The following is a 13,139-nucleotide window of genomic DNA, read 5'->3' as shown; positions in this document are numbered from 1 at the left end:
TTCCTGCTTTAAGCCCCAGGGAACAGAAAGAGCTGCATTCCATCAGGCACCTCGGAAGGGGCTTTCTTCCTCCCAAAGGACCTGGGACTATGCAAAGCCCCATAGCAGCCACGTGGTGGGACAGAAGATAAAACACGCCATTTCTTGATCTGTCACGCTCCCCCCACCACTCCCAGAGTCTGCGTTAACTTGAACACCCTCCGAGTTCTCACCTCACCAAAGCTTGTGGACATAACATTTTATTTTTCCTTTTCTAATGCCCAGTCATCACCCTTGATTTCCTCCCCTTGGTCACAAAACTTCATAAGCTGAGGTGTGGATGCTTCAGTGTCCTTCCTTTCCCAAGAGGACGCACGATTATAAAAGAGGCTTTGTGGTTACACATTCCTGCACAAGCCTGAGGGGGTGGTCCCGAAAGCCACCGCAGTAGTTCCAGGAGGTCATAAGGGCCCCAAGAAATCCGAGGACCCCAGATCCCGGCAAGGACAAACACTTCCTAAAAGCACCCCCTTCGCCCCCCAGGTTAACACAAATACATGAGGAATTACCTGCTCCTCTACAAACAGGTGCTTTCCACACCATCTCTTTAAAAACGTCTCTTTATGAGGTGGTTGCATTTTTAAAAGGTCTGCGTTGCTATTTAACCCGGTGACCAAGCTGACTGGAAACAATGAAGCAGATTACCGTGGCCGTCTCCCAGGAGCCCCCCCCCACCCCAGCTCATGCCCCCTCCCCGGCCAGCTGTGGCAGCAGGTGTGTGGCCGCTGTGGTGACCACAGTTAACAGTCACTCTGGCCGCGGGGAGCGGGCTGCCCAGGACGGGTGTCAGGGCAAAGGGTCTACCTGTGAGAAAACACCGACTCTTTGGGGGTGGGGGCTCCCCTCGGGTCCGGCAGCCCTCCTCCCCCCACCGCGAGCTCCTCCTGGGACTTTGCGGGGGCCTGTTGGGACGAGGACCTGGGCGGCCGTCTGGGTGGGAACGGGGTCCCCCAAACTGGTAGCAAAGGGAGTTTCCGTGCGACCCGAGCGGCCTTCCGGAGCACCGTCTGCGGTCCACGCGGGAGAAGCGGCGAGCGGGCGCCGCCAAACAACGGACCTCCGCGCATTGTTCTCGCGGCGGCTGCTCGGCGCTCGGCCGCATCAAAGGGACCGCGCGCAATCCGACACCACGGAGGGCGCGGAGACAGAGGCCTGGGGCCCGGGACTCCGGCGACGCACAAAGGCTGGCTCTAGGGAAACCTGAGCACTTTTGCCTCAACAGGTTGGAAACCACACGGCTGCGCTCCGCACCGCGCCGTCCTTCCCGGAGATCAGCCTGACTCCGCGCGGTAACGCGGGGTCCCAGAGGTACGACCTGCTGCAGCCGCCTAGGCGCTGGGAGGTACTAGGCCGGTGACGGCTACACAGGCCTGGGTCGGGCGTCGGATGCCCGGGCGTCTCCGAACCACCGCGCGTGTAACGGCCGCTACCACGACCTCGGGCGATCCCTCGCTGGCCCTCTGCCGCAGCGCTGTCCGCCGAGCGCACCAACTTCCCCGCAGAGTCGCGGAAGTTCGGTCACGATACGAGGATCTCAGGACGCGGACCGTCCGCACCATCCCCAGCCCGACCCGCTCCGCGGTCCCGGGCACGCCCAGGTGGCCCGAAGCCCGCAGTCGAGGACACTCCGGACATATGGCCCCGGCCCGACCCCGGCCCCCTCCAGTCGCCGCCCGCTGGCCAACTGCACGCGTCGGCAGAACCGGGACCGCCTCCCAGGACCGAAGCCGAGACGGGCGGGGCTGAGGCCGTAGCCGCCTAGGACCGGCCGAAGACCCGCACAAAGTGCGGCCGGAGGCGGGCGTCCCCAGCGCAGGCACTTTCGTGTGGGCACTGGTCTTACCCGGCTCGGCGGACGCTGCGCTGACCCCAAGCAGCAGGACCAGGTGGGCGAGCAAGTCCAGGAGGCGACGCCGCCGCGGCTGCAGCCAAAGCCACCTGCAGGCACAAGCCACAGGTTAGGGCACAGCGCGCGTCCCCGTTCCCCGCCCGTGCGACCTCCCGGAACCCGCCCGTCCGTGGCCCTGCGCGGCCCGCACCTCGGCGCCATGCTCCGCGAGCTGGACGTCTGTGCAGAGGGATGCTGCGAGCTCAGCCGCGGTGCACCCGCTCGGCCAGCGGAGCTCTGGCCGCCGCGGGGGCCAGGCCGGTGGCAGGGGGCGGGGGCGGGGCGGGCGGGGGCGGGGCTGGTCAGGGGGCGGGACGACGGGCCTGGGACTGAGGACCGACCGCGGCAGGGGCGGGGCGGAGGGTGGGCAAGGGGCGGAGCAGGCAAGAAAGTGGGGCCGGGCCCTGGCAGGGGGCAGGGCCGGGCGCCGAGCTCTGCACGCGGCCCTGGGCCCGGGGCGGGGAGTAGATCTGGAGTGGAGAGGGCTTCGGACCCCCGACCTGGCTCATCGGCCTGTCCCCGGGTCCTAGCACCCCTCCGCTGCAGCCGTGGTGTTTCTCCCGCCGCCTCAGCAACACCTGCCCCTACCGCTGCCCACGACGGTACCCGGGGACTCGGGCTCCAAACCGCGGGTGTACGGCCCTGCGTTTATTTGGGAAGGTGACTGTAACCAGGGGATTGGTCCTCGGGTCCTGAGTCCGATGGGGCAGCGAAAAGGAGCTATATGAACAAAGACATTACTCGCCAGGGGGCAGCGGTTGGAGGAAAGGGCAGCTGGGCTTCTAACCTGCCCACCCTTTCGGGCACAGTGGCCGCGTCGTGGCAGCCCACCCGGCCTCGCCGCCTTCACGGGTTCGGGGCCCAGCACCGTCGCATCCCCTGGCCCCACTCCCCACCTTACACCTTCTGGAACCCTCCCAGGGGATGGGCCCTGCACCCTAAGAGGCCTCTGCCCTGGAGCTCCAGTCCTCAAGACCTGGTCCGGGAGGCGCCCACCCCCTTCGTTGGAAGTCCCGTTGCACCCCACCCTAGCCTTCCAGGCTCCCACAGCCCCTTCATCCCCCTCTCCCCCAGCCTCCGCCACTCTGGGAGCTCTGTCTGGTCATTTCTTCTTCCTCAGGCCTGTGCTCCCAACCCCCATGTGACCCCCTGACCTCAGTCCCTCCCTCCACCAGGCAGCTGCTAAAGGGGTCCAGTCCTCAGACCACCCACAGGCCTCTCCAGGCAACCAGAGCCCCTCACATCAGCCTCTTAAAGTAAACTCACATTTCCCTGAATCTGATCCCCTCACAGTTTGCAAAAAATAGGGTCCCCGATGCCATCAAAATCAGGGAGTCCCAGGGCCATTGCCCTTGGCTTAGTATCTCTGCTAAGCCCTCTGGATTCACCCCCCTCCTTCTCTGTGCCACCTCCTGATCCTGGTTCATCTCATGCCTGGAGCCCTGAGCCATGTCTGCAGTGCAGACTCTGGGCCTCTCCATGCGTTGCTGGGCATTCCCTGCAACATCGGCACCTCCAGCCTCACCATCTCTCAGCCTAGATCAGCCTAGAAACCAAGCCCCTGGTCTGGCCCCCTCCACACCCTCCTGTATGTATCTACCCACTATCGGCCACCACCTCCCCAGGTCCTGGCCAGCAGGCTGCTCCTGGAGCCTCCTGCAGTGGCCCGCAGCCCCTCCCTCCCTCCCTCCTTTACCCCCCCTCCTCCCCCTGGCCCTGCAGCCCTAGCAGAGGGCCTGCTGGGATTCCAGTCCCACGGCATCATCCCCCTCCCCCATCCGCTTCAGTCTTCAAAGGCTGATGGGTGCTGCTGGGCACCCCAGGCCACGTCTGTCCTGTCTTGCTGCGCCAGTTCACCTGCTCACCCCTCCGTCATCATCTGCTTCTGAACCTGGAGTCCTCCTGGTCCCATGAAAAAGGTGCTCATGACCCACGGCGGCGAGAAGAGAATGCAACTTAGAGGATTATGACTACATTTTTTTTTTAAATGAAAGAGAACAGCATTGAATAGAAATGCAAAACTTGTTGTCTATGTATGGAGGGGTTGGGTGGGGTCCATGTGCATGTGTGTCTGTCAGTAGGTGTGTGTGCAGGGGATGCCTGAGTCTATGTGTGAGCAGTTCCTATGACTGTGTGTTGTTTTGTGCATGTGTGTCTGTCAGTGTTGTTACTGGATAGAGCTTGGGTCTGCTCGCCTGATCACAGCAAAGCCAACCTACTGATACTGTGTTGTGATGAAGGAAAGTACAGTGGGTTGTTTTTTTTTTTAAGATTTATTTATTTATTTATTTTGACTGTGCTGGGTCTTTGTTTCTACGCGTGGGCTTTCTCTAGTTGCTGCCAGTGGGGGCTGCTCTTTGTTTCAGAGTGCAGGTTTTTCATTGTAGTGGAGAGCGTGGGCTCTAGGGCACGTTGGCCTCAGTAGTTGTAGCACATGGGCTCAGTAGTTGCAGCTTGAGGGCTCTGGAGCACGGGGTCAGTAGCTATGGCACACAGGCTTAGTTGCTCCATGGCATGTGGGATATTCCTGGACTAGAGATCGAACCAGTGTCCTCTGCATTGGCAGGCAGATTCTTAACCAATGAACCACCAGGGGAGCCCCTACAGTGATTATTATTGCAGGTGCCAAGCAAGGAGACCAGGCAGCTCATGTTCAAAAGACCCAAACTACCCGGTAACTTTAAGAGAAGGCAGCATTTGGGTTGAGGGCTGCAGCTCATGGACTTTCTTCTGATTGGTTGGTGATGAGGTAATCAGGAGTCAGTATCGTCAACCTTCTGTCCCAGCCAGTCTGGGGTCTGCATGCTTGTGGTCAGCATGTGGTCCCCCTACTCCACCTGGGTGGGGTCTTGGTTTCTGCAGAACAAGGATTTGGGTCAGATTGTTGTGCGCATCCCTCAAGGAGAAGCCAGGACCCTGCTTTATCACTGACCATTGTTGGAGCTATCACTGCTGCTGTGGACAGGCTGCTTCTCTTTTGTTTCTGGTTCCCTGGCTTCTCTAATTAGTAACTCCTCTAATCTGAGCTTTTTCTACAAACGAGGACCGAGAACCGGGGAACACAGGAAGGCTTTTGTACCCTGGAGGGCCCTGCAAGGTCCTGTGGGGTTTCAGTGTGTTCAGGTCCCTGTGTGTGTGGCGTGTTTGTGTGTGTGGTACTGGGTCCTGGCAGCATCCCTTCCTGTGCCTTGCGCCATCTATCCATCTGGCCGTGGGCTGCAGCCCTGCTCCAGGGTAAGGAAGTTGAAGGGAGGGGCGTCTTTCTTCTCCCCTGCCCTCCCAACCCAGCCCACTGGGCCTGACCGTGGTTCCAGGAAGGAGAACCTGGAATAGGACGGCAGTGCTGCGTCCCTGCCCACACTGGGGACTGGAGTTTAGCCATGTCTCCCCTCTCTCAGATCGGAAGCCCCCCAGCAGGGGCAAGCCCCCCTCTGTGGGCTTTGGAGGGAGGGCCAACTTCAAAAATACACAAATGGCCTTTTTACTGTGAACACTTATGACTGCAGAACTTACAGCTGTGAAAATACACATCTTGTGCTTATTTTTTTCACTGACTGTCTTATCACAGACTCACTGCTAGGTGTCTCCAGAGTTCCCGTGGCTTTTGCATCTTTTTTTTTATTAGAGCTTTATTATATCCACAAATATCAATAATGCATCATCACTGTAGGAAAATACAAACTACAGACATGTGCGAAGAAAATAAGACCCCAAATGCGTGCAAGCAGCACTGGATTCTGTGTCTCCCTGCCCTCCTTCACAAAGACTCCCACCAGGGAACCGAGTGCAGTTGGGTCCAGGCAGCCCTGCCTTCCAGGAGCGGCAGACCCAAGTCAACTCCTCCCAGAAAAGGAGGACCCCCCGCTGTGCCTGGGGCTGGGCGGCAGGCAGGCCCTCTGAGCACAGTCTGGGCAGCAGGGGAGGTTCAGCCCTCAGGTGCTCCACAGGGGCTCTGGAGGGGTGGGGGAAGGGTGTCCAAGATCGAGGGCCCTCAGTGGGAAGGGAGCTGGGGAGAGGGCCAGCCTGAGCACAGTGCAGTTCTGGAACACGTGGTATGTTTGAGAAGGGGATGCATTTGGAGAGAAGTACCAGTTGGCCTGTCCTTAGGCGCGGGCCTCCCTCCCTGTTCCTCGTGCTGGTCCCATCCCTCTCCAGTGCAGCAGGCCCCACAGATGACACAGAAGAGCTGTGCTCCTCCCAGCTCATCCCAGTGACACGCAGGGTTGGGGTCTCTGAGACACCCACCAAGCAGGGACCCACAAGACCAGGATGCTTGACTGATGGAAACAGAGGCTCTGCCCCTCCACTGCCAGTGCTGGGTGTTTGTGTTTTCAATCGATACAGGGCCTTTCTGATGACAGGGGCCCGGCTGCAGTCAGACCTGTGCGGTGGGCAGCTGCTTGTTCCATGGGCGCGTCCTGGGTGGGACTGTGGGTTTGTGCAGAGAGAGAGAGCACATGTAGGGAAGGGGCTGAGGGCCCAGCAGACGGAGCAAGGCCAGAGACGGGAAAGGGAGGACATCTGACCTCTGCCCGAGCTGCTCTTTCTCCTTGTGTCCAGAGATGCCCTGGGCTTGCTGCAAGACAGTAGTAACTTTTCACTGGGGAAAGGAAAGTGGTAGACAGAGCCGGCTGTGAAAAGCGTATCCAACACAAAGTGTATCTAACGTCCTATCTAGCTCCAGACCTGTCACATGTCAGTCCTCAGGCCCTAATCGCCCATCCACCATGTCTGAGACATAACCGCGGCCGGAAGATGAGTGGACCGGCCGACCCTGGCCCTGGGCCCTGGCCTTTGATGGACTCTGCCCCCTACCTCCTCTGCCGCCCCTGTTTCTTTTCTCTGACCCACTGGGCACATCAGGGTGAGACTCCATATTTATTAGTTTTCAAGCCTGCTGCCCTCACGGCCAGTGTCTGCCTGGGGCCCAGGCATCACAACTTCTGTGTTTTCACCTGCAGCTCCAGACACCCGCCTCTGGTGGACCCTCAGTAACTACCCGCCAGGTGAAGGACAGGATTGCCACTGCCTTTTGCAGCAGGCAGGTCTGAACCCTTCCCGGCAGCCTCACCTGGATCTCAGCCTCCAACCAGTAGAGCGCTGGGCACCAGGTGGGGTAGCTGATGAAGCTGGTTTTCTTGGGGGATTTGTTGACAGAATTTGAAAACAGCAAGTAATGATGACATGTACGTGAAACGGACTATTACGTCCCCAAGAAAAATCTAATTAAACGGGGAATGTGTATGTGGAAAAGCCATGTCTCACCCTATGAACACCACATGGCGCCATGATGGGAAACACGCGAGCGAGGAGGTGAGCAGCCTGCTGTTAGAAGTGACTGTCAAAGCTTCATAAATACACATTTCTATTAACTTTGGGCCGTGCCATTTCCTCTTTTCCCTGCTGCATGGAAATGCCTCAGCTCAGGTTGAATCACGGGGGAAAGGGGAGGGCCCCCGAATTCTCAAGTGCATCCTCTAATGACCTGGGACATTCCTAGTCCCCACTGAGGCTCATCAATACAAAGGAAGTGCGTGTTGCCAACTCCGGTGAGTAGAAGGAAGGGGTCTGGGTGACCCTCCCTCCCCTCATTTCCTGCCCACCTGGCAGCCTTCCAGCACAAACAGGACCCCCGGCCCCTTCTGTTCTCTGGGGCACGGCCTCGTTCAGACAAGTTAATCAGTGTTGCTTGTCCCACCCAGATGACTGGGGTGACTGCTCAGTGCAAACCAACCCCCAGCTGTGTGTACACCCCCCAGCACCACACATGCACACACAACCTATGTCTGCTGTCTTTCAAGGTCAGCATCAGGGGGCAGCCTGTGTCCTGTCTGCCCTGCCCCCACCCCCCGTGTCCTCGCATCTCAGCCTGACCTCCTGGTCCTCCGAGCAGTTCTGATGGCCACCAGCAGCCCAGCGCTCACCTCCACGTCAGGCTACTTGACTTTCCTGCAGAGCACTTCTCAATAATGCTCTTGTTCTTTTATTTGTTCACTTGTCCCTTATTTGTTTGTGGTCTTCCCACTTCCCTCCAGGAGAATTCAGGCCCCTATCCCTGCCCAGGGATGGTGTCTTTGCGGTGTGCAGGGCAGAAGAGAAGGGAGGGAGGGAGGCAGGCAGACATATTTCACAAGCGACACTGGCGCCCAGGATGGAGCCTCCAGGGTGGGACCGCATTGTACCCAGTAATGTGTGGGACCCACCACAGCCTCCAGCCTCCCTCCTGGCATGTTTGACCACCACTCCTGCACTCACCCTCACCCCATTCAGAGAGGGACCCAACTGAACCAGCTCCATTATAGGTCACTGAAAACCCGAAATGTTACAGATAAGGACCCCCATCTGCCTCCACACCTCAGCTCCCCTCAAAATTAGTCCTTGTCACTATCCTTCTGCTGGCTTTCAAAAATGCATTTCATAGATATAGTTACTTTATAAACCTAGAAAGTTGTTTAGTGAAATTTTAAAAGCATGCACAAGGTAACACTCGTGGTTCTAAACTTTGCCGTGTTAAAACACTAGCTCTTTTCACATCAGCATATACACATTTATTTAAATTGTTGCACATGTATTCTGTGGGAATCATACCCAGTGATCCCACTATTAATGAGATTTAAGTTGTTTTTGATCATTTGCTTAAAATAATGTACTTCCTGAAAAGAGGTAGAAACAGTGAGACAGAAAGACATGGATAACGTCAAGAATTGGAAAACATAATAGATAGATGCAGATGGTTTCGGTAGGCGGGTCAGCAAACTCCGCTTAGCCAAGAAAAGAATCTGCGAATCTGGAAGTAACTCTACAGCACGTATCCAGATTGAAGCACAAAGAGAACCCAGAATGAAAAAAGAACAGAGTTATGCGTCTGAGGTCCGTGGGACAATGTCAAACAGTCCGTAAAATTGGAATCCAATTTGATAGAGAAAAGAGACAGAGGGAGGAGTAGAGGAAGTATCTGGAGAAAAGTAACTAAACCACAGATCAAAGCAGCTCGGAGCAGACGCATCAGGACAAGTGCCCCAAAGTCAAACAAACAAATAAAACCAAACAAAAAAATCCCTTAGCAAAAACATATTCAAGCTGCTGGAAAAAAAAAAAAAAAAAAAAGACATGGAAAAAAAAAACTTCTAAGGAAACCAGAGGAAAAACGTGTGCATTCCATGTGGAGAAATAAAGATAAGAGTTACAGCAAATTCCCTGCAGAAACCATGCATGCAGGATGCCAGCCAAGGGCTATCTTTATAGACCTGGGAGAAACAAGAACGCTGAACCAGTTAGAAAACTTAAAAATTATAAGTTAAAATAGGATTATCTCAGATGAGCAAGAGCTATGGGAATTCACTCCTGGCATTCCTGCTTTATGAGACGTGATAAATGACACTCATCAGTCAGAAAGAATATGATATTAGTCTGCCAACTGGATCTTTATAAAAAAAAAAATGAGCACCAAAAATGCAAGAAATGAAGATAAGACAGATATCTTTTCCCCTTATTTTTAGTTGCTATAAATTATAGCTGCTATCAAGAGTGAAAACAGTAGCACTGTATTGTATTGATAGCGCAAATGAGAGTTAAATGTATTACTATGATCATAACATCAGGACAGATGGGAGGGAGGAATTAGGGGACTATCCCCGAAAGGCCCTTACACTGTATGTGAAATAGTCTAATGCTATTTGAAGGTAAACTCTGATTAATGTAAGATTTATTTTGTAAACCCAAGGACAACACTAAATTTTTTTAAGAGATGAAAGAAGTAAGTCAAGGGGAGGATATAAAGCAGAATGATTAAGAAAAATGTTCAATTAACCAAAAGAAGGCAGAAAAAGAGTAAAAGAGAAACAAACCAAAACAAAACAAACAAACAAAAAAAAAAACAGTTTAAACAAATAGAAGACATCTAGCAAAATTATCATTTTAATCCAGTCATCTATGACCACATTAAAAGTGAGTGGTCTAAACACACTGGTTAAAAGGTGGAGATGGTCAGATTGTACTTTAAAAATCTATGGTATATCTACAAGAAACCCATGTTAAATATAGGCTTATATAGGGTTCAGGTATAAGGATGAAAAAAAAAATCCCATTCAATCACTAACCAAACTGAAGTCAAAGCAACTGTCTTGCTATCTACAGACTTTGTTGTTGTTGTTCAGTCGCTCAGTTGTGTCCAACTCATTGCGACTCCATGGACAGCAGCATGCCAGGCTTCCCTGTCCTTCGCTATTTCCTGGGGTTTGCTGAAACTCAGATCCATTGAGTCAGTGATGCCATCCAACCATCTCATCCTCTGTCACCTCTTTCTCCTCCTGCCTTCAATCTTTCCCAGCATCAGGGTCTTTTCCAATGACTCAGTTCTCATCAGATGGCCTAAGTATTGAAGCTTCAGCATCAGTCCTTCCAATGAATATTCAGGGTTGATTCCCTTTAGGATTGACTGGTTGCATCCCCTTGCAGTCCAAGGAACTCTCAATAGTCTTCTCCAGCACCACAGTTCAAAAGCATCAATTCTTCTGTGCTCAGCTTTCTTTATAGTTCAACTCTCACATCCATACAAGACTACTAGAAAAAATCATAGCTTTGACTAGATGGACCTTTGTCGGCAATAACACACTGTCTAGCTTTTCTTCCGAGGAGCAAGACTTTAGAAGAAGGAATATTATCAGAGATAAAGTGGGACATTAAGTGAAGATGAAGGAGTCAGTTTTGTGAGCTCACAGTCATGGATGAGTAGGCTCCTAAACAATGGTCTTCAAATACAGGAAGCAAAACTTGAAAGGGTAGAAGGAGAAACAGATTCCCAACTGTGGTTGATGTCAATAATACTCAGTAATTGTTAGAACACAGAGACAGAAAAATCAATAAGGGCACAGAAGACATGAACAATACATCAGCTACCTAGACTTCATCGATATTTATTGAACCCTCCCCCAATAATACTTTCTGAAAAGAAGAGTATAGGCAAGGGGGACAAGGCAGGCTGGGGGTGAGTGCAGAGAGATGCAGCATATGAGCTGTGGGAATGAAGGAGATGCACCATGCCTGTCAATTGTTGGGGAGAACTTCTCTGCAGAGGAGCACCACCCTGCAATAAAATGGAATTAGTTACTGATCTGCACTAAACACAGTAAATGTCACAAAATCATGCCAGGAGAAAGAAGCCAGACAGAAAGTACACACTATGGCTCCATCCATGTGGAGTCCTGGGAGGACCACAGGGTGGGCCAGGGTCTGGCCTGGGCGGGGAGGGTACAGGGAGCACAGATGACATAGGGCCAGGGCACCTCTGCAAATCACATAGTGATTTATTTGTTCACTGTGTGGATGGTGGTGATGGATTCCCAGGGGTACACACATAGCCAATGCACACTTTATCTCCAGCTTATTGTGTGACAATTGCAAGTCCATAATGCTATTAAAAGCACTTCACTAGAGACAGCTGGGATGTCAGCTCTCTTCACCTGCACTCTGGTTGGGAACACACAGTAAATAGCAATTCGCTGAGATTACAACCAATGGTGGTGTATGCTTAATTGCTTCAATCATCTCCAACTCTGTGTGACCCCATAGCCTACCCGGCTCCTCTCTCCATGGGATTCTCCTGGCCGGAATACTGGAATGGGTTGCTGTGCCCTTCTCCAGTCATTGGTGGTGGTGGTGGTCAAAATTAGTAAGCTTCATTTAAACTTCAAAAATAACAGGCAAAAGGCAATTTTAGCTCTGCTCCTGCTGAGACTCAGATGGGAGGACCCTGAGCAGGAACCACCCCGAGAGCTTCTAGTGCTCCCAGTCAAGCCGCAGAAAAGGAGGGGTACTGGGGACGGGGCAGGCAGGAAACTCCCACAGCTGAGCCGAGGGTTCCAACATGGTGCACCTAGGAGGGTCAAGACAAAAAGCCCATTGGAAATGGACCCAGAACGTCATGGAGACTTTGTCTCAAAGGGTTTTGTGACACCTGTGACATCTGGTTCTGGTACAGAGCTTTCTCAAACCCATGGAATTCCCTGAGTGGTGGGGCGGGGTGACACAGGATCTTTTCTTTTTCATGACAAGTGCTTTCATCCACCCTTGAGCTTATGCTAATGAAGTGGCTCTGGGAAGATGGGGCTGGTTGCCAGAGGAACCAACCACCGGATTAGAAGTTGGGCAAAGGCCTAGGGAGGGGAGAGGGGCTAGAGGTGGTGTTGATGTTAATCAGCGATGGCCAATGATTTAATCAGCTGTGCTTCGTCCTGGAGCTCCCCTAAAAACTGCACATGAAAGAGTTCAGAGCTCAGAGAACATCTGGCTTGGTGAGTACCCTGTCCTGCTAGGCGGGTGATATGCCCCAGGCCATGGGGATGGAGCTCCTTGCTCAGCACCCTGCTTGACCCCTTTATCTGCTGTTCAGTTGTGTCCTTTATAATAAACCACCAACAGTAAGTACAGTGCTTCCCTGAGTTCTATGAGCCGTTCTAGCAAATCATTGAAAGAGGGGTTTGTGGGAGCCTCTGATTTGTAACCAAGTTGGGCAGAAGAGTAGGCACCCAGGAGGGACTCCATCCTGACACCTGGCATCTGAGGGTCAGTCCTGGGGGACTGAACCCTTACCTTGTGGGGTCTGCTCTGAATCTGAGTGCTAAATTTCAGCACTGCCCAGGGGGGAACCCGCACATTTGGTGTCAGAAGGGCTGTGTGTAAAGAAGTCATTTTCCTGCAATGCCTGCTGAGGGAGGAAGGACCTGGGAGATGCCCTTAGCCTTGCCAGTGGCCACCATGTCTACCCACTCTCAAATCCCTCCCACTGACATCTGACTCATGGTTGGGCTGTTGGGCGAGAACCCGGGGACAGGGAGCACAATGCTTCAACAAGTGCTGTTGGAGGGAGCAGGCAGCTCCAGCTCCATCCCCCTCCCCGAGACCCCAGAGGAGCCCAGATGCTGACCCCCATCTCACCTCACCCCAAGGTGCTGGCCTTCCAGAGTGATCCTGACCAAGCTGGGACTCCGATATCAGGGCCGTGGTCTGGGATGGCCTGGGGGGTGGGGGTGGGGGGTGCTGGGGTGGCCAGGCCTGGGGTGGCCTGGCAGGGCAGGTTCCTTCTGCGGCTGTGAAGGAGAATCTTTCCAGGCCTCCCTCCTGGATCCGTGTTGCCAGGGCTTCAGATGCATCACTCCAGTCCCTGTCATGTCTCTCCTCCCCATGTGTTTCTCAGTGTCCCTTCCTCTCTTCT

At 53.8% G+C, this 13,139-nt stretch overlaps 1 protein-coding gene across 3 annotated transcripts in view; it reads right to left on the bottom strand.

Moving 5' to 3' along the window:
- The window catches only part of COL18A1 (collagen type XVIII alpha 1 chain), a 97,350-nt gene extending 95,146 nt beyond the window's left edge, over window positions 1-2,204 (bottom strand). For all 3 annotated transcript variants that reach the window (XM_065942804.1, XM_065942805.1, XM_065942806.1), the window contains exons 1-2: window positions 2,079-2,204; window positions 1,883-1,977 (exon numbers count right to left, since the gene is read on the bottom strand). In XM_065942804.1, coding sequence (XP_065798876.1) covers window positions 1,883-1,977; window positions 2,079-2,089 — 106 coding nt within the window. In that variant the 5' untranslated portion in view covers window positions 2,090-2,204. The remainder of the gene's footprint in view (window positions 1-1,882; window positions 1,978-2,078) is intronic.
- Between the last annotated feature and the right edge of the window lie 10,935 nt (window positions 2,205-13,139).

The sequence above is a fragment of the Muntiacus reevesi genome, chromosome 8 (genome assembly GCF_963930625.1).
Source record: "Muntiacus reevesi chromosome 8, mMunRee1.1, whole genome shotgun sequence".
Taxonomy (NCBI): Eukaryota; Metazoa; Chordata; class Mammalia; order Artiodactyla; family Cervidae; genus Muntiacus; species Muntiacus reevesi.
This window is presented reverse-complemented; position numbering and strand designations above follow the sequence as displayed.